Consider the following 25339-nt stretch of genomic DNA (forward strand, 5'->3'; position numbering starts at 1 on the left):
GGCAAGAGATTAGAGCAATATTATGTAAGAGAAACTTCAATCAACATATTCTAAGGTGCTTACCTAGCTGGCAATCAGTGAAATACAGATCAACATGACAGCGAAAAAAATCACAGTATAATTTCACACCCAGCAGGTGGGGAACGTGAAAATACTTGACAAAACCGAATGCGGACCATATATGGAGCCAAGGAGCTCGCACACATCCTTGCTGTGAAGCAATTTGATAATATCCAGTAAAACTGAAGTTTCACATACGCTATGACCCAGCAGTCCCACTCCTAGATATATGCCCATGTAAAAAGACCATAGGAATGTTCATTGTAGCGTTATTGGTAATACTGTAGAATTGGAAATCTAAATGTTTTTACTAAAAATTATGAGTAAATAAATTGTGACATATTCATACCGTAAAAAACTGAACACGAGGGAAAAGGAATAAACCAGAGCTAAATTTATCAACATGGATAAATGTCTCAAATGTATTGGAGAGTTGGAAAAATAAGTTGTAGAAGGACATATCTGATGTGACATCATGTATTTAAAATGGAAGTCATGCAAAATAATGCTACATGTTTAATGTCTGCACATATGATGAGATAAAAACGTAAACACATACAGAGGACTTGACTGACACTAAATTCAGGATGGGCTTCCCTAGTGGCTCAGCTGGAATCTGCCTACAAAGAAGGAGACCTGGGTTCGAACCTCGGGTTGGGAAGATCCCCTAGAGAAGGAAATGGCAACCCACTCCAGTACTCTTGCCTGGAGAATTGCATGGACAGAGGAGCCAGGCGGGCTATGTCCATGGGATCACAAAGAGTTGGACATGATTGTGTGACTAACTTTCACTTTCTTTCAAGTTCAGGATAATGGTTACCTGAGGGGAGCAGGGGGAAGGACGGACGGGAATGGGATGGGAAGGGGCACACCAGGGGCTTCAACTGCATTTCTATTATTTCTTTTTAAGAAATTCTTAAAGCAACTTTGGAGAAATTATTATTTGACAAAACTGCAAGATAGATGCATGGGTATTTATTTTTTCTGCATGTTTTTGCTGCGTGCTTTAAATAGTTTGTGATTAAGAAAGAAAGGCAGCCCTAGAAAATGTACTTCCTTACTGGCAGCTTCAGATTTTTCTCTTTACTTCCTTCTCTGTAGGCTCTTTTTAAAATGTGGCACTCCCCGGACAAGTACCCCAAAGACATCCTGACGTACACTGAACTTGTGCTGGATCCGCAGGGCCAGCTGGTGGAGATGAACCGACTTCCTGGAGGAAATGAGGTAAAGAACTGAGTCAGTTTGCTTTACAGAAGAAATTAACACAACATTGTAGATCAACTATACTTCAATAAAATTAAAAAAAAAAAAAAAAAAAAGCAAACCCACAGAGCCCAGCTCCTGGCTGGAATCACCCTTTAACAAATTTTCTCCCTAGGGACTTCCCTAGGGGGTTAAGACTTTGCCTTCCAGTGAAGGAAGGGCTTCCCTGGTAGCTCAGTTGGTAAAGAATCCGCCTGCAATGCAGGAGACCTGGGTTCGATCCCTGGGTTGGGAAGATCCCCTGGAGGGGAATGGCTACCCACTCCAGTATTCTGGCCTGGAGAATCCAGGTTTGCAAAGAGTTGGACACGACTGAGTGACTTTCACTTTCACTTTCCAGTGAAGGGGGTGCGGGTTCAATCCCTGGTCGGGGGACTAAGATCCCACATGTCTCGTGGCCAAAAAAACAAAATATAAAACTGAAGCAGTATTGTAATAAATTCAGCAAAGACTTTAAAAATGATCCACATTAAAAAAAAAAGCAAACTTAAAAAACTTTTTCTCCCTGAAGAAGCAAACCTGTTTTCTTGTGCACTCATCTCCTTTCCAGGTGGGCATGGTGGCTTTCAAAATGAGGTTCAAAACCCTCGAGTACCCAGAAGGGCGTGACATTATCTTCATCAGCAATGACATCACCTTCCGTATCGGATCTTTCGGCCCCGGAGAAGACCTTCTATACCTGCGGGCGTCTGAGCTGGCCCGGGCCGAGGGCATCCCCAAAGTCTACCTCGCGGCCAACAGTGGGGCCCGCATCGGCCTGGCAGAGGAGATCAAGCACATGTTCCAGGTGGCTTGGGTGGACCCGGAAGACCCCCACAAGGTACAGTGCGAAGCTGTGTGCTTCCACCTAGCTCCTGCTGTGTTTTCCGAGGGAGTGACAGTACCTCTAAGGGAGTGGGGAAAAAACCTTGCTCTTTGGGTAGACAGCACGGATACACACGGTGGTGGTGGTTTGGTCGCTAAGTCCAGACTTAGCACGTCCGACTTTTGCGGCCCCATGGACTGTAGCCCTCCAGGCTCCTCTGTCCATGGGATTCTCCAGGCAAGAATATCGGAGTGGGTTGACAGGCCCTCCCCAGAGGATCTTTCTGACCCAGGGATCGAACCTGCCTTTCTTATGTCTCCTGCATTGGTTAGCGGGTTCTTTACCATTAGCGCCACCTGGGAAGTCCTCACTCCCCCTCGGCCACTAGCAAATGACTCAGGTTCCTTATCTGTAAAATGGGAATAATCGTAGTGGTCACTTCATAGAGCTCTGAAAGTGTTAGTCAGTCATGTTCAATTCTTTGTGACCCCATAGACTATAGCCCGCCAGGCTCCTCTGTCCATGGGGATTCTCCAGGCAGGAATACTGGAGTGGGTAGCCATTTCCTTCTCCAGGGGATCTTCCCGACCCAGGGATTGAACCCACATCTGCTGCATTGGCAGGCGGATTCTTTACCACTGAGCTACTTCGGAAGCCCTCAGAAGGATCCTTGGAGAACAATAATGAAAATAGTTATTTCTTATATAAACATGTAGTTAATACATACTGAGCATCTTCTGAACACAGTACATACCAAGGATGCAGAGGTGAGTGATACATAATCCCTGGCCTCAAAGTCCTTAAAATTCATCCAGAAGACCTCGGCAGAATGTCTTAATAAAAGGCAGAATGAATAAAGAAAAACACACATCTTGTGATGTGAAAATGCAGGGGACTGAGGCATTCTTTGCAACCACAGCACATGTTCTCAAGGAGGTGGTATTGTCCCCCCAAAAGGGACAAAAAGTATTATTTTCATGTAGAAGCACACACACACACACACACACACACACATTTATTACATAACCATTATATCTATGATAAAACTTTCCTGGGGCAAAGGGGTTGGTAATCAGGGAAAAAGAAGTATCGGAAAGGCTCCTTTGGGGAGAGAGAATGAAAAGATGATTAAAGGACACTGAATCAGTGACTTCCCTGGAGGTCCAGTGGTTAAAACTCCCTCTGTCAATGCCGGGGTTGAGGGTTTAATCCCTGGTGGAGGATCTAAGATCCCACATGTCTGGGGGCCAAAAAAACAAAACGTAAAGCAGAAACAATATTGTAACAAACTCAATAAAGGTTTAAGAAAAAATACAGTGAATCAGAGAGACCAGGGGAAAAGTGAGGCTGTGCTGTAAGGGTGCGTGGCAAGCACAGAGCAGACATTCGGTTAATTGGTGCCATTAATACGGTGTTAACATCAGACAGTGACTGCGTTATTAACACAGCGTTCTCCCTGCATCCCTCAAACACAGTGTTGGCATTAAAACAGTGTCTGTCAAGTACACGGAGCTGGACTCATATCCTCACTGAAGTATTTATATGTTTTTAAGGGAATTAAATACCTGTACCTGACCCCCCAAGACTACACCAGAATCAGCTCCTTGAACTCCGTCCATTGTAAACACATGGAGGAAGACGGAGAATCCAGGTAAATAACTTAGCAGGCAGCTCCCACGTTCTGACTGTGGTTCATTTCAGCTGCTCGTGGGGAATCTGCCTCTGGGCTGCTAACAGTTTCTCAAGCAGGTGGGGGTGTTTGTACAGGGGCACCCCCCCAACTTCCATTGTGGGCACTGATAGCTCAGACCCCTCGGGCCCCCTGTAGGGTGACCCCATCCTTGCTGTCCCCACATGAGCCACGTCTCACAAAAACAGCACATCACTCGGGGACAGTTAGGTTGGATTCCCACATGTCCCCAGAGCTTGCGGGCTCACAATTTATGACCAAATGAGCCAAACTGACTCACTGGGTGAGCTGGGAAGACGTGGACAGGGTCTGCTCCATGAGTATCGCCCTTGATACTGGTGTCTTTTCCAGGGAAGGTTGTAGGTTTTTAAAATCAGATTCTGATTTAAATCAAAATTTCCCAGGCTGAGTTTCCTGGGCTGTTAATCATTGATTTGGGGGGAGAGAGGGAATGAAGATTTTCCATAGTCAAGTAAGTCTCGGAAATTCTGGGTTAGATGAGATCCAACAAGCATCTTTACTGCAGGCCTCCTCAGAGTATTTAATGCACTAAAATGCCTTGTGAATCTCCAATGGGTTAGGGCCTAACCCAGCCTTTTGGGCACCAGGGACTGATTTTGGAGAAGACAATTTTTCTGTGGACCAGGGAGGCAGGGATGGTTGTAAGATGATTCAGTTGCCACATTTGTGCACTTTTGCGCACTTTACTTCTATATTATTACATCAGCTCGCCCTCAGATCAGAAGGGAGGTTGGGCTGTGCATTGGACTCATGTGGCCATGATTGATTGGTCATGAACCAAGTGCCTTCACCTGGCACACGCCCATCTCTCTGCAGACCAAAGGCTGTTCTAGATTGTCTCTGGAGGAGTACAGGGCAGGGGTGATGCTTTGTTAGGACAGCCTCTGAATCAGCAGACTCTCTTTGGTTGGAGGGGTGATCATCATTGAAGCTGTCCTTGCCCTTCTGGAAACTTTAGGGCCAGTCATGAGGGTCCTAGACCCCTGCCTTCATCTCACCGTGGGCTGCTTTCTCACCCTCCAGTCCCTCAGCTCGCTCAGCTTCCTTCCCCGGCTCCTTGGGAAGCGCATCAGCATTGGCTTGTCCTGGGCTGGAGCTCAGTCTGTAACACTCATTTGGTTCCTGAAGGTATGTCATCACGGACATCATTGGGAAGGAGGAGGGCCTGGGCGTAGAGAACCTGAGGGGCTCAGGCATGATTGCTGGGGAGACCTCCCAGGATTACAACGAGATCGTCACCATCAGCATGGTGAGTCCCCGCCTATTTTCTTTTCCAACTCAACTTTGTATTGTAGAAACTTTAAAACAATCACGAAAAGCCTGTCATATAAAGTGAAGTAAGTCAGAAAAAGGGAAAAGCAAATATCAAATATTAACGCGTATTTATGGAATTTAGAAAACTGGTACTGATGAGCCTATTTGCAAGGCAGGAATAGAGACACAGACAAAGAGACAGACTTGTGGACACAGCAGGGAGGAGAGGGTGGAGTGAATTGGGAGAGTAGCACTGAAACATCACCATGTGTCAAATGGATAGCCGGCGGGAAGTTGCTCAGCTACGTGCTCTGCAACACCCTAGAGGGGTGGGGGTGGCTAGAGGGAGGCAGGGAGGTTCAATAGGGAGGAGACATATGTCTTCTTATGGCTGATTCATGCTGTTGTGCAGAAACAACCAACACAACATTGTAAAGCAATTATCCTCCAATTAAGAATAAATTTAAAAAATTAGTCGCGAAAGTAAAGAGAATTGATAATGAGACCCGTGTACTCATCACCGGCTCCAACAGTTGTCAGCGTGTAACCATTCCTGCATCTTCAGCCCATCTGCCCACTCTTCTGGAATATTTTAAAGCTGCCTCCACTTATATCTTTCCTTCTATTAAGTACCCTAGTGTGGCTCTTTGCTGGATAAATGCTCCCCCATTAAAAAGATAACATAACCATGATACTGTTACACCCAACAATATCAACAGAGATTCCTTAATATTGTCAGAACTCAATTTTTGTTCAGTTTTCATAGTTATCTCAGAATGTCTTATTATAGTTGGTTGGCTTGAATCAGCATTCAATCTCTTCTTATTTAAAAGATATTGAGTATTTAGAAGAACTTTGGGGTTAAGACTCCACACTTTCTCTGCAAGGGAGCAAGGGTTCATTCTCTCGTCAGGGAACTAAGATCTTGCATGCCCAGAAGTGTGGGGAAAAAAAAAGAACTTCTGTCTGATTTTAACTGGTACTAAATGACTATCTTCTCACTCCCCAGTTTGGCTTTTACAGAAATATCTTCTGTTTCTTGTGGAGCCGTAGGAATAGTTCCCTTCAGTGGTGAACTGTCACTCAGGTCCTAATTTTTACCCTTGGTGTTGGCCCTTCAGTTTCCAAGGTGGAAAATGCTGGCCTTGAGTGTCTTCCTTCGGCTCATTGTCTAGGTGTCATTATGTATGTTTCATACCTATTTCAAAATAAAAAGACATATGTATATTTACATATTCCAAAATATGTCATTTTATTTTGAAGGATATAAAAAGATAGGGATATTTTTATATATTTCAAAATAGATAAACACATATATATAAATATATATCTTTAATTTATATTTATATATATATATATACACACAAACAGGTACACCTCAGAGATGTCACAGGTTTGGTCCCGTCCCTCTACAATAAAATGAATGAATATAGCATTGAAGTGGAGATTGCAGTAAAGTCACATGGATTTTTTGGTTTCTCAATCCATGTAAAAGTTATGTGTATACTTTACTGTAGTCTGTTAAGTCTGCGATAGCATTATGTCTTTTAAAACTGTATACACTTTAAAGTTCTTTATGGCTAAAAAATGCTAACCCTCATCTGACACACAGGATTGCCACAAATTTTGTTTAAAAAAATAAATAGACCTTAGCACCCATGAAGTACAGTAAACGAAGTCTGCCTGTATAAATCTTTCTATTTTGAAATAGTTTAGGATGCATCGGAAGTTACTGGATGGGTTAGGCAGGTCCTGGGCGCCCCTCGTCCAGCCCCGTGTGACGGTGTCTATGTAACGTGATCAAAGCAAGGACACGGGCAGGCACGACACTGTTAACTCGACACAGACCTCGATCATCTTTCCCCAGTTTCACCTGCCCTCCTAGGCTTCCTTTGGTTGTGTGAATGTGTGCAATGTCTCAGGAGTGACCGAACTCAGAAGAGCCCCAGAGATGCCTCTTAAAGCAAGAGCCAGAACATTGCACGTCTGCTGTGTCTTTACAACACTCTTCCTCGCCAGCCCCCTTCTTTCTGGACAGGAGGTCGAGCTCAGGCAGCCGAAGGACAGGCTTGTGCCCACGCTGTCCGGCCACCAATCAGGATGCCCGTGGCCAAGCTTAGCTTCCATGCATGCTCAGCGGTTCCTGGACCGTCCCCACTGTGGGCAGCGGGGCCCTGGCCCCGAGGAATGCAGGAGGGGTCCTGTCTCCGCAGGTGACCTGCCGGGCCCTCGGGATCGGGGCCTACCTGGTGAGGCTGGGCCAGCGAGTGATCCAGGTTGAGAATTCCCACATCATCCTCACGGGGGCGACGGCTCTCAACAAGGTGACCGCCTTGAAGGAATGGCCGGGGAGTGGACATGTCGGGGTGGGGGCGGGCTCATTCTGACATTCCCAGTGTCCCCAGTGGGGAATTTTTCTCAAATGAAAGCAGTTCCAGGAATTCCCTGGTGGTCCAGCGGTTAGGACTCCACACTCTCACCGCTGAGGGCTCAGGTTCAATCCCTCGTGGGGGAACTTAAGACCCCACAAGCTACATGATGCGGCAAGAAAAGGAAAAAAGAAACCAGCTCCATCCCTGTTATTATAAGTGCTATTCTTTCATTTGGCAGTTATATGGGCCTCTTATGAGCTAACATATATTATAGATAGATAGATAGATAGATACATACATACATATATGTGTGTATTGGGCTTCCTTGGTGGTTCAGCGTTGAGTTTGCCTACAAAGCAGGAGATGCAGGTTCGATCCTTGGGTCAGGAAAATCCCCTGGAGAAGGAAATTGCCATTTCCCACTCCAGTGCAACCCACTCCAATATTCTTGCCTGGAGAATCCCATGGACTGAGGAACCTGGCAGGCTACAGTCCATGGGGTCAAAAAAGAGTCCGACATGACTGAGTGACTTACCAGCAACAATGTATATGTTAGACTCTTCTGTTGGAACTAACTCTCTGTGTTACTGTAATTGAAATTTTAAAAATTATTAAAATAGCATTACACATTGCAGAAAATTGGGAAAAAGACCCCCCCCCAAAAAAAGCAATTTTGTGTAGTTTTCCTCTCATCTCATGTCTTTACATAGTTAGACTCTTAGTGAACATAGTTTCATGTGGCTGTTTTCACTGTCTTGAAATGCCTTCCACAATGCTGTGAAACGTCCCTAACACCAGGTCTGCTAAAAATCCCACAGTGGGTCTCAAAATCTGGCCCCTGAACCAGCAGCATCAGCATTACCCGGGATCGTGATAAAAATGCAAAGTTCTCTGGCCCCACCGTAGACCTGCTCCATCAGCAACACTAGGTTGGGTTTTGCCTGGAGATGACCAGTCACCAGCTGGATCACTGGTTCTCAAATTGGGCCACATAATGCAATTATCTGGAAGTTGGAAAAAAAAAAACCAAAACAACAAGTACCCGAGATTCTGATGTAATCGGTCTGGCTGCCTGCAGCCTGGACATCAGGACTTTTGAAAGCTCCCAGGTGATTCTGACATGCAGTCAGCCAGGGTTGAGGACCACCGAGGGAGGTGACTTCTGAACAGATGGAAGGGCCCCGGGTCAGGCAGGACCTTGCTAACCGTGTCATGTCAAAGCAGGTCCTGGGCAGAGACGTTTACACGTCCAACAACCAGCTGGGAGGTGTGCAGATCATGCATTACAATGGCGTCTCGCATGTCACCGTGCCGGATGACTTCGAGGGTGTTTGTACCATCCTGGAGTGGCTGTCCTATATGCCAAAGGTGCAGTATCCTCCCCCCCTCCCCCTTGAAGCTTGGAGCCTGGAAGACTGTTATCTGGTTCATCTGCCAGGTGATGTGGAAGGGTAGGGAGTAGGTAACACTGAAATTGTGCCTAGGGTTAATTTTTCTTTTCTCTTCCTTCCTTCCTTCCCTCTCTGATGCCCAGCCCTATACTCACAGTTCTTTGCTTTTGTTTTCTAATTGACTTTGTAAGGAGGCTGTGTGTTGATCCCTTAGAAAGAGGTGATATTACCTGTCATCAAAAGAGGTAACGTGGACAACAGAGAACCCTCAGGCTTTGCAGCAGGCTGGATTTGATTCCTGGCTTCCTTCTCGTAGCCATGAGACCTCAGGACCATCTCTTAATCTTTCTAAGTCTCAGTTTCCCCATCTGTAAAGTGAGAATAACAATGGCACCTGCCCCAGGGTGTTATCGTTGATGACTCAGTGACATGATGTGTGGAGCGCAGCGCTTGGCAGGCCCTCAGCCAAATGCTATTCCTAATTGTGATGATGACCTACTTTGGGTTGGGCTTCTGCCATGTAACTAGGCATCACCATAGTCAAAAGGGGAAAGGAAGGCAAAGAGCGAACCGTGGATGTTATTGATGAGCCCGAAGGACCGAGTGGGAGACCTGACTTTCTTTCCTAGGATAATCGCAGCCCAGTCCCAGTCATCACACCCAAGGACCCCATTGACAGAGAAATTGAATTCCAACCGTCTCGCGGGCCCTACGACCCCCGGTGGTTGCTTGCAGGAAGACCTCACCCAAGTAGGTCCCTCCAGGGTTTTGCCTGAGCCCGGGGTCTTGGGGTTTCTTTTCTGCCACCAAGATAAAAGAACGAGTCAGTAGAAGATTATCCCCAAGGGATACACCTGAGGCCAAATGCAAAAGGGGGTGGAAGAATGGAGATTTTTTCTCTGTGCTTTTCCCAAGCTGATGACTGAGAAGGGGTGGAAACAGCCTGCGATTTCTGGAGCTGATGGATGGAGGTGAAAAGTAGCAGAGGTCATGACCTCCTTCCCTGAAATTGCCCCAGATATGGTCACATAGGTGGAAACTCTGGGGCTGAAACCTCAGGGTTTCAGAGAGAAGAGCGCTTCTCTCACTCTGTCCCTCTGTCTTTCTTTTTCTTTTTGGCTTAAACCTTCATAAGGTAACTCTCCATGAGTTTACCCAGGATGAGCAACTTTGCCTTTTCTGCAGCTCCATTTGTAGATGTACATGTGGATGTGCACACATATATCCAAACACACCGTGTGCATGCACATGCTTGCACGCGCACACATTCTCTCTCCCTGTCTCCCCTCCCCGCCCCAAGGGACAGGTTGGCCTCCTGGAGGTATCTGATTACATTCTGAGCAACCAGGACAGAACTGGAAAACTGAGCTGCCCCTGTTTCCACAATCCTGACTCTAGAATTTCACATGCTGCCCCGTTTAGAACTCAGCCTTAGAACTCAGCCTCCCCTTCCAGCTGCGTGGGGCAATGGAGGTGCCGCCAGGAGCATGCCAGGCTCCGCCAGCGAAAGATGCCCCATGGCCTGATCCCCCCCTCTGCCGTTTCTCTCAGGCTTTCTCGCCTGTGAGCGCTGGCTTTAGCTTGATTTTTAAAAAATGTCTGATGTGTTACCGACCGTTTGCTCAAGCTAGTTGGGCTGGCCCTCAGGCAGACCCTGAGGCTGGGGTGCTTTGTTCCCAGGGGCCCAGCCCCCCTACACCTGCAAAGTGAGATCTCTCCCGCTACCTGCCTCCTCGTGGCCAAACCGCAGTCAGGTACACCGTGGTGTGGATCCCAGGCACTGCGTCCTCCCCAGGATGGCCGCAATTGACAGCCGCTGTTCACTCTCCCTTTCTCTGCCTCTCTGTCTCTCAATGGAACACGTTCTTCCCAGTTAAACAGTTTTGGGCTGCGGCCACCGGGTCCGGGATGAGTTTTTTTCTGGGCAGGTGGTCCCTTCTGAAATCGTGCCTTCCAAAGGCAGCCATCTGCTCTTTTTGGCTCCTGAGAAGAAAAGGCAGAGACTGTGACTAGGGTCTCCTCGTGTTTGGCATTGAAGGATGTTGATGTGGTTGGATGTTCTGTATGGACCGACTTCCTGATTTGGTATAGTGTTTGGCAGCCCTGGTTTTGTGTGTTGGGGGTGGGCAGGGGAAATGTTGTCGTTTTCCAGGAATAAAGGTATCTGGGCTGTCAACGTCAGGCTGTCCTAGAGAGACGGCAGAGGAGTCTGCCCTCCAGGTGGACACCGGGGGCCCTCAGCCACCAGCCCCCGGCCTGAGCTTCCGCCCTTCTGCCCACAGCTCTGAAGGGATCCTGGCAGAGTGGATTCTTCGACCAGGGCAGTTTCAAGGAGATCATGGTGCCCTGGGCCAAGACTGTGGTGACGGGACGAGCAAGGTAACCCTGAGGGCCGGCCCAGGTGGCCGCGGCGATGCTCTCTCCCTGACCCTGGATTTTCTGAAAGAAAAACCAATGCAGGAGGGTGTTTCTGGCTGATGAAATTCTTCACAGAGTCTGGATTTGTCCGTAACTTTAGAAGACATCTCCACCAACTTCTTCCTGGGGTCCAGGACCCTTGCCCCTGTGTCTGCCCCTGGCCCAGGGCGCCCGCGCCAGGGGGCCCATGAACCCCTTTGGGAATCAGAAGGTGGCCCAGGTACTCTCTGGGAAACCACACAGACAGTCAGAACTGTGAACTCCATTTAGGAGGGCCGTGGGCAGGAACCGCTGTTAGATATCAGAGCTGGCGGAAGGCATAAATGCTTGGATTCTTTCAAAGCTGAGCTCACTCCTTCTCTTTGGGATGAGTCCAACTGCCCCAGAGTTCTTCCTTTTATGGAGCCCAAAGCAACAGCCTCATAATTTACCACTCAGATTCCTGGCACAAGGCTGTTGCTACAAGTTCAGGTTCTGGAGTCAGACCTCTGTTGGTACTCACCCTCTCTGGGCCTTTACATCCTCATCTGTACAATGAGGCTAATAACTCTACCCCTTCCCACTCCCGAAGGATTGTTGTGATGACTAGAAGTGGTAATGTGTCAGCACTTAAAATATTGCAAGTGGGGAATTCCTCTGTGGTCCAGCACTTAAGACTCCTTGCTCCTAGACTCCCAGCACTCCTTGCTGGGGGTGCGGGTTTGACACCTGGTTGGGTAACTGAGATCCCAAGTGCCACATGGTATTTAATATTTTTTAAATAAATAAAAAGCATTTAAAAAATCATAAGCGCTCCATAATGGTATTAACAGCAGCTGCCATTATTGTTATTTACTTCTCTGTAATAACTGTTAAAATACTAAGTCTGTTACTGGGATTGCTTCTCCATAAGTGTTTTACTTTTTTCAAATGTCCTTTTTTGGGGGGGCTGCACTGTCTTCATCCAGTATGTGGGCTTAGTTGCCCTGAAACATGTGGGATCTTAGTTCCCCACCCAGGGATCGAACCCATGGTACCTGCATTGGAAGGTGGATTCTTAACCACTGGACCATCAGGGAAATCCCCTGGAATGTGTTCTTTAAACCTGAGATGAAATCTACTCCCCCTTCCACATGGAAGTGCTTAATTTGAAGACTGCTGTCCCCAAACCTGCCCCGTAAACTGTTGGGAGCGTAACCGAGAGGAATCAAGTGACGCAGGTGGCCAGGGGCAGCCGGCGGCGGTTGCTGATGGAGACTGATGCCATGGGCCGCCCATAACTGAAGCTGCTCAGGCTTAGCATACCTCCATCCTTTCCCAATGTAGCGTGGTGTCTGGACCCGTGCTGTCCACCGTGGTGGCTGCTGGCCACGCGTGACAGCGCAAATTCAGATGAATCTCACAGTGAAAGAGCCTGTCACATTTTCAGTTCCTCAGCCGTCCCCGCCACATTTCAGATTCCCCATGGTCACGTGCAGCTCACAGCTCCACACTGGTCAGGCCGCTAGAGGACATGGCCATCATCACGGAAAGTTCTAGGGGACGATGCTGCTCCCATCCTTGCCTCGGCCTGATCCTCCCCACACCCCGGCAGCTGTTGCCCCAACACGGGCACCCAGAGGACCTTTCCAGCCTGCTTGTTTGTGAGGCTTTTCACCGCTTCAGGGCCAAGTTGAAAACAGCACACTTTTCTCTGTCCACCCTCATCCCGGCCTGTGAGCCTGTAGAATTTCAGCCTGGGCTGGCCGGACCCACCTGCCCCCTGAATCAGCCTGGGGTGCTGCCCCGTGCTCCTGCCCACTTGTGGTCCACCTTGCAGGCTCGGGGGCATCCCTGTTGGAGTGATCGCTGCAGAGACGAGGACAGTGGAGGTGGTCGTGCCCGCCGACCCTGCCAACCTGGATTCCGAGGCCAAGGTTAGGGGCCAGGGAGCTGGGCTGGCTCTTTGCATGTTTGGTTTTTTTATTGAAGTGTAGTTGACTTACAAATTATATTAATTTCAGGTGATTCATTTCAGCAGAGTGATTCAGCATTTCTACAGATTGTACGCCATTAAAAGTTATTACAAGATAACGGCTATATTTCTCTGTGCTATCCAGTATATCCTCGTTGCTTTTGTATTTTATACATTGCAGTCTGTATCTCTTAATCCCATACCCCTCATTTGTCCCTCCCATCTTCTCTCTCACCTTGGGTAACTACCTGGTTTATTTTTTGTCTGTTTTATTTTTGTAAGTCTGTTTCTGCTTTGCATATATGTTTATTTGTATTATTTTTTAGATTTTCCATAAAAGTGATAACATACAGTGCTTGTCTTTCTCTGTCTGACTAATTTCACTATGTATAATGTTCTCTAGATCTATCCACATTGCTGCAAATGTCAGAATTTCATTGTTTTTAGTGGTTGAGCAGTATTCCATTGTATATATATATATATATATATATATACCACATCATCTTGATCCATCCACCTGTTGTTGGGCCCTCGGGTTGCTTCTGCATATTGGCTACTGTAAATGGTTTTTCTGTGAACATTGGGGTGCATGTATATTTTCAGATTAGTGCTGGGTGCTATATATACATGTGTGTGTGTGTATATATATGCATACCCAGCAATAGAGTTGCTGAGTCGTATAGCAGTTCTGTTTTTAGTTTTCTGAGAAAGCTCCATCCTGTTTTCCATAGTAGCAGCACCAGTTAACAGACCCACCAGGAGCGTTCCAGGGTCCCCTTTTCTCCACGTCCTTGCCAGCATTTGTCTCTGCAGACTCTCTGATGATGGCCATTCTGACGGCCATGACTGTGGTTTTGCTGGGTCTGCTGTGTAGGCCGGTTGAGCTGACAGGAGCGGGTCCTGAGTGCCCACATGTCTGTCTCTCCAGCTCAGAGACTCAGAGGCGTCCTTGGCTCTGGAGTGGGGCGGGGTGGGGGCCCCGCACGGCGTCTGCAGGATGCACGGTGCTCCACACCGTCTTCTTCAGAGGATGACGGGTCCCTAGGAATCCCTCCCTCCTCCTGCCCCCGTCACTGTTGCTGTTCCTAGGGTGGGCCACACTGCACCCCGGGAGGAATTCAGAAGTCAGAGGGCAGGTCCTGGGACCCTGCTCAGGGTGGCCTTTACTAGCTTGGCACCTATCAGCAGGCGTCTCCCCAGGCTGCAGCGTGAGAGTCATGCATCTGAGCCCCATCTCTTGTGTTGTCACTGATGCCAATCAGACTGCCTGCCCTCCAGGGTGCTGTGTGAGCGGCCATCCCACTCAGAGGAGTCTGACACAGCCTGCTCTGTGTTCCAGATAATCCAGCAGGCTGGCCAGGTGTGGTTCCCAGATTCGGCCTATAAGACGGCCCAGGCCATCAATGATTTCAACCGGGAGAAGTTGCCCCTGATGATCTTTGCCAACTGGAGGGGGTTCTCCGGGGGCATGAAAGGTAAAGTGGCCTTCCTGTGGGTGCCCTGAAGCCCCGGGATCAGCACCCTGGACAGCTCCCGTGGGGTCGCAACGTCATCATCTTAGCTGAGCTTTCTGCAGCCCTGCAGACGGGAGCTGTCAGGAACTGAGGGCTTCCAGTGTGAATTGCCAGAGGTCCCCATCATGCAGGGAGGGGCAGGGGAAGCAGGGGTGGCCCCGGGAAGCTGCCGAGGGACCTGGGCTGCCACCTCCCTCTTTGGGAGGATGAGAAGGCGCCTGCCCTCCTTAGGGGGCTACTGTGAGTCTCAGTGACGTGACACTCAAATGCAAGTGTTTCTTAAGGCACTGAGCCAATTTCAAGAGACACAGGCTGTCAGTGGGATGTTTCGGAAAGAGCTGGACTGAGGCCAGGCAGACCTGGTCTGCGTCCTTGCTGGGTGGGTGATTGCTCCAAGCCGAACTTTCCCTCCTCTGCGAAGAGGGGTAAGAATAGAGCCAACCTCAGAGGGCCAAGGTGAGGTTTCGTTGGCACGTGGTGGTTACTCTCAGTGTGATTTTCAGTTATTAAAAAAAATATTTGTCTATGTATTTGGCTGTGCCAGGTCTTAGTTGCAATGTGTGAGATCTAGTTCCCTGACCAGGGATCGAACCTAGGCCCCCTGCATTGGGAGCTCAGAGTCCTAGCCCCTGGACCACCAGGGAGGTCCCAGATTTTGTTATTGTGCTGTTGTTTCCATGTACCATGCGTAACTGCATGTGTCTTGGTAGAAAATAAGGACCATCTGCCTGTGGGCGGAGGGAAGAGACTGTGTTATCCTTGGAGAGGGTTCTGTTCTGGAAACAGTGGGACAGGCCAGGGGCATCTCTGAGCCAGGACTGGAAGGGATCTTAGAGATGAGCCTATGCCTCCTTTTCTGGGTGGGAATGTTGAGGCCCCGGCAGGGAGGAGGACCTGGTCAAGGTCACATGGGCCCCTAAGGAGCCTTCTGTGCCTTGATCCTGCCTCCTGGCCCCAGGACAGCCTTTCCACAACCCCTGGGCAGTGAAGGGTGGGCCTGAGGTCATCTCAACGGGTGGCTGCCTTGCTTTTCAGACATGTACGACCAGGTGCTAAAGTTCGGAGCCTACATCGTGGACAGCCTCCGGAAGTACAGACAGCCGGTCCTGATCTACATCCCGCCCTACGCGGAGGTCCGGGGGGGCTCCTGGGCGGTCATGGACACCTCCATCAACCCGCTGTGCATAGAGATGTACGCGGACAGAGAGAGCAGGTGGGTGCGCCGCCCCAGCCCCGCCCCGCCTTTCTTGCTCCCACTCCCAGGCCTGAGGCCCCATGCCCTTTGGGTCACACTCTGGGGATCTCAGGGGTGTTCTGAACTTCCAAAGGGATGGAGAGACTCCAGTTTTCCCAGTCTGACACCAGCATCCAGCATGCTACTGGATTTTCTCAGTATAATTAGTGACTGGAGCCCAGAAGTAGTGGAGGAATTGTAGTTTGTTCTTTCACAACTTACACTTGCCTGTTTTCCAAGGAGATTTGGAATCACTTAAAGAAAATATAAAAATAATAATATATAATTATAATATGTAATTAATATAATAATATATTAATTATATATAATATCTATATAATTAACATGTAATAATATATAATATATGTTATATGTTATATATAATTGTTATAATAAGTTTATATGTTATTTATAAATTTATATATATATTTATTAATTTATAAATATATTTATTTATAAATTTATATATATACATGTATTATATATTATATATAATATAATATATAGCATAGTCAATAATATATATTAATAATATAAATATAATATATGATTATAATATATAATATAATATATATTATATATAGAATGATATAATATATAATATATAATATATGTATATAATAGTATAATATAACTTATATATAATTATATATGTTATATATAATTATATAATTATATTATGTATTATATTATATATTATATTTATATATATTATATAATATATACTATACATTATATATTTATATATAATTATATTATATACTTTATTATATATAATATAATATATAATAATATATGTAATATAATTATTTTCTTATTTAATTAATATATAATTATAATACATATTAATATATTAAAATATAGTTAGCCAATTGATTGATTATTAATTAATTAGGACTTCCCTGATGGTCCAGTGGTTGAGAATCTACCTGCTAATGCAGAGGACACAGGTTTGACCTTGGTCTGAGAACTAAGATCCCACATGCACGGGACAGCTAAGCTCACAAACCACAACTGGTGAGCCCATGCACTCTAGAACCCATGCTCCACAACAAGAGAACCCACCACAACGAGAAGCCTCAGCACCATATCTAGAGAGTAGCCCCCACTCATCACAGCTAGAGACAGCCTGTGCAGCAACGAAGGCCTGGTGCAGCCAAACAAAAAAGAAAGACTGAAAGCACCTGAGCTTCCTGGCAGCCAAGATGAAAAGGGAAATATGACTAGGCATCTAGTTCTTACTGGACTCTGAGTCTTCCCCAGAACTGTTCTGTAGAGGCTATGTTTTATTCATTTTTATTTATTGTTACAGCCTAGGGCCTAGTATAGTACCTGACTCCTAATGGGTGCTTGGGAAATATTGGACAAACAAATGACTAAAATGTATACTTGCATGAGAGGACACCAGTTCCTCAGGGGAGAGAAACCTTCCTGGCATTTTTTTTTTTAAGTGGGAATTTATCCCAGATAGATTCTTCCAGAAAGGAAGCTGATGATAATGCTTGTAACTTGGTGTTTGAGTGCCTTCAGGATGAAGACTATGCCAAATGCTGTGCAGAATGTGAAGGCCCCAAGAGTAGTTCTGCCCAGGACTTCCCTGGTGGTCCAGGGGCTGAGACTCTGTGCTTGCGATGCAGGGGACCCAGGTTCTATCCCTGGTCTGAGAACTAGATCCCACATGCCATGACGAAGAGTTTGCATGCTGCAACTCAGACCCAGAGCAGCCCAATAAATGAACAAACATTTTTTAAAAAGAAGAGTTCTGCTCAAGGTATCGATAGGCGCCTTCCTCCTGTGTCTACTCCCTTATTCGTTCCTCAATTCAGTGGATATTTATTGAGCACCTACCACGTCTCAGGCCTCGTGATATGGTGCAAATGAGCCAAGCCTGTCCTGCCTTCAGTGCCCTGTGACCTTCACGGGAGGCTGCTGAGCTCAGACTTCCAGAAGACTCGGGACAAGAGCAGCCCCAGATGGGGTCGCGTTAACTTTTCACTCTGGTCACCAGGAGGCTCAGAGCTACATGTAGAATTGGTCAGGGCTTCCAAGCTGTCAGGAGAGAAAGGGGCAGGGGGAAACCAAGGGGTGGGGTAAGAGGGTTGGGAATGGAGGGGGCCACTCATATCTTGGATTCCTCCATGGGCCTTTGTGTGCTTTAAGGAGATTAAAGAATACCTTTTAGCCACGAAATTAAAAGATGCTTGCTTCTTGGAAGGAAAGCTATGACAAACCTAGAGGACATATTAAAAAGCAGAGACATCACTTTGCCAACAAAGGTCCATATAGTCAAAGCTATGATTTTTCCAGTAGTCATGTATGGATGTGAGAGTTAGACCATAAAGAAAGCTACGCACCAAAGAATTGGTGCTTTCTAACTGTGGTGCTGGAGAAGACTCTTTAGAGTCCCTTGGACTGCAAGGAGATGAAACCAGTCCATCCTAAAGTAAATCAACCCTGAATATTCATTGGAAGGACTGATGCTTAAGATGAATCTCCAGTACTTTTGGCCACCTGATGTGAAGAACTGACTCATTGGAAAAGACTCTGATGCTAGGAAGGATTGAAGGTGGGAGGAGAGGGGGGCGACAGAGGGTGAGATGGTGGGATGGCATCAGTGACGCAATGGACATGAGTTTGAGCAAACTCTGGGAGATGCTGAAGGGCAGGGAAGCCTGGCGTGCTGCGGTCCATGGGGTCGCAAAGAGTCAGGCACGACTGAGTGAATGGAGAACACCATCACCACCACCCTGGCCTGGGGAGAGCAGAGATTAGGAGAGCCAGAGAGGACTGAGGCTGAAGAGCTGGTGGGGCATGCTGTTCTGGAAAAAGTCACACTCTTGTTGCTGAAAGGGCCTTCCAGAGTTCAGAACATTTGGTTTTATTTTTTAGCTTTCGGCCGTGCTGTGGCATGTGGAATCTTAGTTCCCTGAGAAGGATTGTCCCATGCAGTGGAAGCACAGAGTCCTAGCCACTGGACTGCCAGGGAAGTCCCGGAACACTTTATTTTAAAAGCTGGTTTAATCTTCATTCTCTGGATAGAAAAGCAGATGACCAGAGAGGGGAAGTGACTCGGCCAAGCTCATACAGAAAGTCAACTACGGAGCAGGGGACTGACACCAGATTTCCTGGCGGCCTTGCCTCCCCCTGCCGTGTCCTCTAGCCGCCGCTTGCTGGGGAACACCTCATACATACCTCCCCTGCTGCTGTTTTTTTTTTTTTTTTTTTCAGAGCGGGTGTCCTGGAGCCCGAGGGAACAGTGGAGATTAAGTACCGGAAGAAAGATCTGGTGAAGACCATCAGAAGAATCGATCCCGTTTCCAAGAAGCTCGTGGAACAGCTCGGTGAGTGGGTCTGAAACGCATCACCTCTCAGAGCTCATGGACGGTCTCAGCCCACTCATTGCTGGAGGCTTCTAGTAGGTTAAAAACAGTGAAGACAAACCCAAACTCAGCAGCAACAGCTGTGAGATGTTTCAAACGTTCCCACACATCCTATCAACCCCTTTAACATTAAAAAAGATACACAGTGCCTTAGTGAATGTAATTTCTCAAACACACACAGTATAGAATAGTTGAAGTATTTCAAGCCAATGAGAAACATTTGAATTTTGGTAGCAAAATTACCCTTTAGAATTTTTCCATCAGGCATTTCCCTAATTTTGTTTGAGTGATAGGTTTGCTTCACTTGCAACTTATTTGTAATTCTCTTTAAAAGTCCATATGAGGTAGTATTGCTTTTATAACTGATCTGTGTCCTCAGAAATTCACAAGATTTATGATGATGGGTATATAATTTCTTTGGTTTGGTATCAGGGTAATGCTGATATCATAGGGTGAATCAGAAAGTGTTCCCCCCTCTGTTTTCTGAGTCTGAGTTGGCATTATTTGTTTAAATCTTTGATACCAAAGATTTACAATTCAACTACGAATTCAATTCCTTTTTTATATATAGGACTGTTCAGTTTAATCTCTTTGCTCTTAGGTGAGCTTTCGTAGTTTGTTTTATTTCAAGGAGTTTGTTTCATTTAAATTATCAAATTGGCATAGACTTGTTTATAATATTCCCTTATTAGATTTTACTATGTAAATTAAAAATGGTAACTGATGTGTCCCGTAAGCGCAGTGGGCCTGATGAAAGGGAACAAATTTGAAGTTGAGTGTTGAATGCTGTCTTGCAAATCTGGGTGCAATTTTTTTTATTGGAGTTGGGTTGCTTTACAACGTGTTAGTTTCTGCTATACAACAAGGTGAGTCCTCCTTGAACATATGTCTCCTCCCTCTTGGCCCTCCCTCACACCATCACCCCCCTCCCACCCCTCTAGGTCATCATAGAGCACTGAGCTGAGCTATCAGAAAAAGAAAAGCAAATATCGTATATTAAAGCGTACGTGTGCAATCAAAAAAATGCTACAGATGAACCTATTTTCAGGGCAGAAATAGAGACCTAGAGAATGGACGCGTGGACACAGAGCAGGGAGCGGAGGGTGGGTGAATTGGGAGATTGGGGTTGAAATACATTTCCTCCCGTGTGTAAAACAGGTTGCTAGTGGGAACCGGCTGTTTAGCCCTGGGTGCATTTTTTTTCCCCACTGGGTGCATTTTTGAGGGCACGGGAGCAACTTGGCTTGGGAGCACCATCAGGGCTAAAGCTCGGGCCTGTCCTGCGAACCCTGGCTCTTGCCTTGCCCGCAGGAATGTCTGAGCTCTCAGACACGGACCGCAAGGAGCTGGAGGGCCAGCTGAAGGCCCGGGAGGACCTGCTGCTGCCCATGTACCACCAGGTGGCGGTGCAGTTCGCCGACCTCCATGACAAGGCGGGCAGGATGCTGGAGAAGGGCGTCATTTATGTAAGAGCCTGCGGCGCCGGGGTCTGCGTGAATGGCCGAATCTCAGGTCACCTGGTGTCCAACACACAGAGAATATTTGCACTCAGGCCTGTGGGATGAGGCAAATTCCACCTGTGAGAATCACCTGGGGATCTTTTTTTTTTAAAAAAACAAAACAAAAACAACTCCAGTGGTTAAGAATCCGCCTTCCAATGCAGGGGACGTGGATTCAATCCTAGGTCAGGGAACTAAGATCCCAATGCCACAGAGCAGCTCAGGCCACACACCTCTCCACAACTGGGAGGAGGCCTGCATGCCTCAACTAAGACCCAATGCAGCCAAAAATAAATCAGTATTAAATACCCTCGTGCCCAGGTGGCTCGCCAATTGAATCAGAATATGGGGGTGGGGGGCGGGGAGTCAGGCGTCAGTGTTTTTTTCCCCAAATCCCCAAGAGATTCCGGTAGGTCGCCAAGTTTGGGAACCTCCAGTCCAAGCCCTGTGTGTGTTCAGAACCTCTGGGCTGGATTTGGGACCGTTGTTCCCACAACGCACTCCCCCACCGCTGATGGTCACAACCCCATCCCCTTGCCCTGTGCCCACGAGGTCACCCCCAGTCCTGAACACCCCTGTGTGCTGGGCTCCTTCCTGCCTCTCCAGGCGCTCCACACCCCTCGTGAGCCCGTGTTCTGGGTCTGGAGGCGGAAGTGGGCGCTGGGTGTATACCAGGGGAGGTGGTCCAGAGACCGGGCGGTGTCCTGTCTCTGCCGCCTCTCCGAGCCTCAGTTTTCCGGCCTGTGAAATGGGAGTGATCGCAGGGCCGGCCCCGGGCAGCTCCCAGAGTCCCCCTCCCGCATTCCGGGGGGGCGCTCAGGCCCGCGGCTTGTCCGCAGGACATCCTGGAGTGGAAGTCAGCTCGCAGCTTCCTGTACTGGCGCCTGCGCCGCCTGCTGCTGGAGGGCCAGGTGAAGCAGGAGGTGCTGAGCGCCTGCCCCGAGCTCAGCCACATGCACGTGCAGTCCATGCTGCGCCGCTGGTTCGTGGAGACGGAGGGCGCCGTCAAGGTGGGCCTGGGGCAGAGATGTGCGCGCGCAGGGGGACCCAAGGGTTCCGCCCAGCCATTAGGGGCCCCTCGCTGATGCAGCCTCAACCCCCACCCCAGGCCTACCTTCTGCCTTCCCCGGGGCTCAGATGGTAGAGAGTCCGCCTGCAGTGCAGGAGACGTGGGTGCGATCCCTGGGCAGGGAAGCGCCCCTGGAGGAGGAAATAGCAACCCACTGCAGCATTCCCGCCTAGAGGATCCCACGGACAGAGGACCCGGCGGGCTGCAGTCCGTGGGGAGGCAGAGGTGGACACGGCTGAGCGACTGCCGCTTTCTCTCAGGCCTACCTCTGGGACAACAACCAGACGGCCGTGCGGTGGCTGCAGGAGCACTGGCGGGCGGGCGAGGGGCTGCACTCCACCATCCGCGAGAACATCGCCTGCCTGAAGCGGGACTCCGTCCTCAAGACCATCCAGCGGTGAGTGGCCGTCCCGCCCGCCTCACCTCACCCCAGAGCGGCCGCTCCAATCCACGCATCTCACGGTCCACAGCCCAGCACCCCAGCTAAGAGGCCGCCACTCCCCCCAAGCCAGGTCTCCCGGCCCGAGTACTGGGGACGCCGTCGGCGTGGGGTGGGGGGGAGTGCGATGATCTCAATTCGTTATCCTGGTTAGACCTCATCCAAGGTCACGGCCAAAGGGGGTTTGTTTAGACAACCACGTTCTGAATGCCCAGTCCTTGCACTGCCAGCTCCTGCTGGGTATGATCCTTTCTGGAGGGCTTGCTCCCGGCGTCCCCATGGGGTAGGGAGCAGAGAGCATGGGACCCCATCTGGGGGATGAAGCTGAGGTTCAGGGTGAGAGTGTGTGTGTGTCAGGCACACAACCCATGAGCAGGAGGGTTGTCCCTTGAGGTTGTGCTGTGGCCTCCCTGCCCCACGAGACCATCGCTCCTTTGTGACTGTGACAGGAAGAGGGTTGGGGGCTCCGGGTGGCTGGTTGCCCACCCAGGATGGGACAGGCCCTGTGCAGGGCTCTGGGGCTACCGGGGGGCTGCCCACTGAACTCAGTGGTAGAAATGACCTCGCCCTCCTCCTCCCGCTCCTGCAGCCTGGTTCAAGAAAACCCCGAGCTGGCCATGGACTCGCTGGTATACATCAGCCAGCACGTCAGTCCGGCTGAGCGGGCCCAGATCATCCACCTCCTGTCCACCGTGGATGGCCCGGCCTCCACTTGACCCCCCGTCCTCCCGGTCGTTCGCAGGACCTCGGGCAAGAGAAACCACAACGATCCACTGACTGCAGGCCCTCTCCAGGACCACGGGGGTTTGCTTTTTAAAACTCCTGGGCAGTGCTGCAAGGCTGCTGACCCCCAGCTCACTCCTGTTTTAATAAAAGACTCAGGAGCGCCCCCTTCCAAGCAGAAACCGGCCCCTTCTCCATTTCTGGGAAGTCTGGTTTTTAGCTCTTTAAGACATTTCACTCCATCGCTGAATCGAATTGAACCCAAACACTCCAGTTTCCGTCCACTTTCTGTTGCCTTGCGGATCCAGGTGTTCTTTTAGACTCATTTTCTATCAGAATGTGGAATCTTTTTTTTTTTTTTTTTTTAACTCCAAGACCAGCTCTTGATGTAAGCCTCTCACAGGTTTCAGCAGTATAACAAGGAAAGCAAAATGAGAGATGAGGAGAGAGAAAACCTATTTTTGTAGTCTGCTTATTTGAATCCTTATTTGAATTCCTCTCACCCAGAAAAGGGTATGAATGATTTTTTTTTTTTTTAATTAAGAGTACAAAATGGTGTTTTGTTCCCCACGAGACTCCTAGGTAATCACTAGCAAAGTCCCATTACTGGGCTTAGTTCTCTCATTAGCGGAAAATTGCGTAGCCCTAGGCTCAATGGCGTTGGGAGACTTTTTTTTTTCATGTGGTTCACAGCCCTCTGCCTGCCCCTTCTCTCCGAGGAGAAGGGGACTCCAGCCCGGGCTGGGAGGACAGAGAGGAGAGGCAAGACCTTCTCCAACCTCAGTAGCCCAGCTTGCTCACAGGTGTCACCCCCTGTGGTTGCCATCACCTGCCTCGGAGGCCCCTCCGGGCCCCCTTCACTCTTTCGCCTCCTGCCTCAGTGTCCACAGTGGGCTGTGGCCCGAGGGACAGGACTGGTGGTTCCCAAGGACTGGACTGTGAGCACCATGCGGATCCACTCAGGGAGGGCTTTGCGGGGCCACCACCAGCACCCAGCCCCAGAGACCACACAGCGCCAGGACCTGCGCTCCTCCCGGTCGCGTCCATCTGTCCCCGGTGCCCGTGATGGAGGGAGCCGGCCACCCTCCACTGCCGTGACGGGCAGTCTGCCTGAGGACACTGGGCGTTAACACCTGGCCAGCATGGAGGCCAGAGAGGTTTCCCGGGGAAGCCCCTACAAGCAGGAACGCTGGGGGTGTCTGAGGCCATCGGCCAATGATGACAGCCCTGGCCAGCGTAGGTGGTGTGGGCGCAGTGAGGGGTGGGAGAAAGACAAATCAGCCTTTGTCGTGTCCCGAGACTGATGGGGGTGGGTAAGAGTCCATGCAGCTTTGGGAACCGAATTCTTTCCGTGTGGGGAGTCTCTGTGGGTTTGGGAGGGAGGACACATCAATGACTAGCTGTGACGCAGGATTGGTGGGTGGAAGGATCTACCAGGAAGTGTGTGGAATAAATTATTTTTGGAAGGAAGCACTTTGGCCTTGGCTTATTATCTGGAGTAGAGCAGGCAGGCAGACTGGCAGGGGATTCCCTGGGGATGCTCCCTCCTCCTGTCGCCGCTGAGATCTTGTGCCAGCCCCCATCTCAGGAGGATGGAGCCCTGATGTGAGTTCCCCTCCGGAAGGCCACAGGGAGACTGCTTCATCCTTGCACCTCCATTTCACATCTGGACACAAGCGGCTGTCCACCCGCTGGTGATGCCGAGTTTAGCATGAACGGACTTTCCCGGGTGAGATCAACTTCCCTCCTTCGGGAGACTGAGCACAGGCGCCTCCAGAGGAGAAAGAAAGGATCAGTCCACTGAGTGTGCCCAGAGGCCTGGGCTGCCTACCCAGGCCTACACTGAGCACTCAGGGTCATGGCCGCTGGCCACCTACAGTGCCCTGGCCTCCGTCCCGGGCAATCCCGTGAGCCTTCTGAGGGTGGATGCTACAGTTCTTGGAGAAGGCAATGGCACCCTACTCCAGTACTCTTGCCTGGAAAATCCCATGGGCACAGTAGCCTGGTAGGCTGCAGTCCATGGGGTCGCTAAGAGTTGGACACGACTGAATGACTTCACTTTCACGCATTGGAGAAGGAAATGGCAACCCACTCCAGTGTTCTTGCCTGGAGAATCCCAGGGACGGGGGAGCCTGGTGGGCTGCCGTCTATGGGGTCGCACAGAGTCGGACACAACTGAATCGACTTAGCAGCAGCAGCTACAGTTCTAGCCTCACTGTTACAAACAAGAAAACCTCAGCTCAGAGATGAGCGGACTTGATGTCCAAGGTCACA

The 25339-nt window shown here is 49.1% G+C and overlaps 1 protein-coding gene across 3 annotated transcripts in view; it reads left to right on the forward strand.

Moving 5' to 3' along the window:
• ACACB (acetyl-CoA carboxylase beta) overlaps window positions 1-24527 on the forward strand; it is a 102009-nt gene extending 77482 nt beyond the window's left edge. For all 3 annotated transcript variants that reach the window (XM_065904097.1, XM_065904098.1, XM_065904099.1), the window contains 16 exons: window positions 1162-1284; window positions 1874-2143; window positions 3682-3779; window positions 4968-5088; window positions 7307-7417; window positions 8690-8833; window positions 9486-9606; window positions 11139-11235; window positions 13073-13169; window positions 14547-14682; window positions 15757-15934; window positions 19184-19296; window positions 20647-20801; window positions 21674-21844; window positions 22164-22300; window positions 22932-24527. In XM_065904097.1, the coding sequence (XP_065760169.1) occupies window positions 1162-1284; window positions 1874-2143; window positions 3682-3779; window positions 4968-5088; window positions 7307-7417; window positions 8690-8833; window positions 9486-9606; window positions 11139-11235; window positions 13073-13169; window positions 14547-14682; window positions 15757-15934; window positions 19184-19296; window positions 20647-20801; window positions 21674-21844; window positions 22164-22300; window positions 22932-23058 (2199 nt within the window). In that variant the 3' untranslated portion in view covers window positions 23059-24527. The remainder of the gene's footprint in view (window positions 1-1161; window positions 1285-1873; window positions 2144-3681; window positions 3780-4967; window positions 5089-7306; window positions 7418-8689; window positions 8834-9485; window positions 9607-11138; window positions 11236-13072; window positions 13170-14546; window positions 14683-15756; window positions 15935-19183; window positions 19297-20646; window positions 20802-21673; window positions 21845-22163; window positions 22301-22931) is intronic.
• Window positions 24528-25339: the final 812 nt, after the last annotated feature.

This window comes from Muntiacus reevesi, chromosome 13 (assembly GCF_963930625.1).
Source record: "Muntiacus reevesi chromosome 13, mMunRee1.1, whole genome shotgun sequence".
NCBI lineage: Eukaryota > Metazoa > Chordata > Mammalia > Artiodactyla > Cervidae > Muntiacus > Muntiacus reevesi.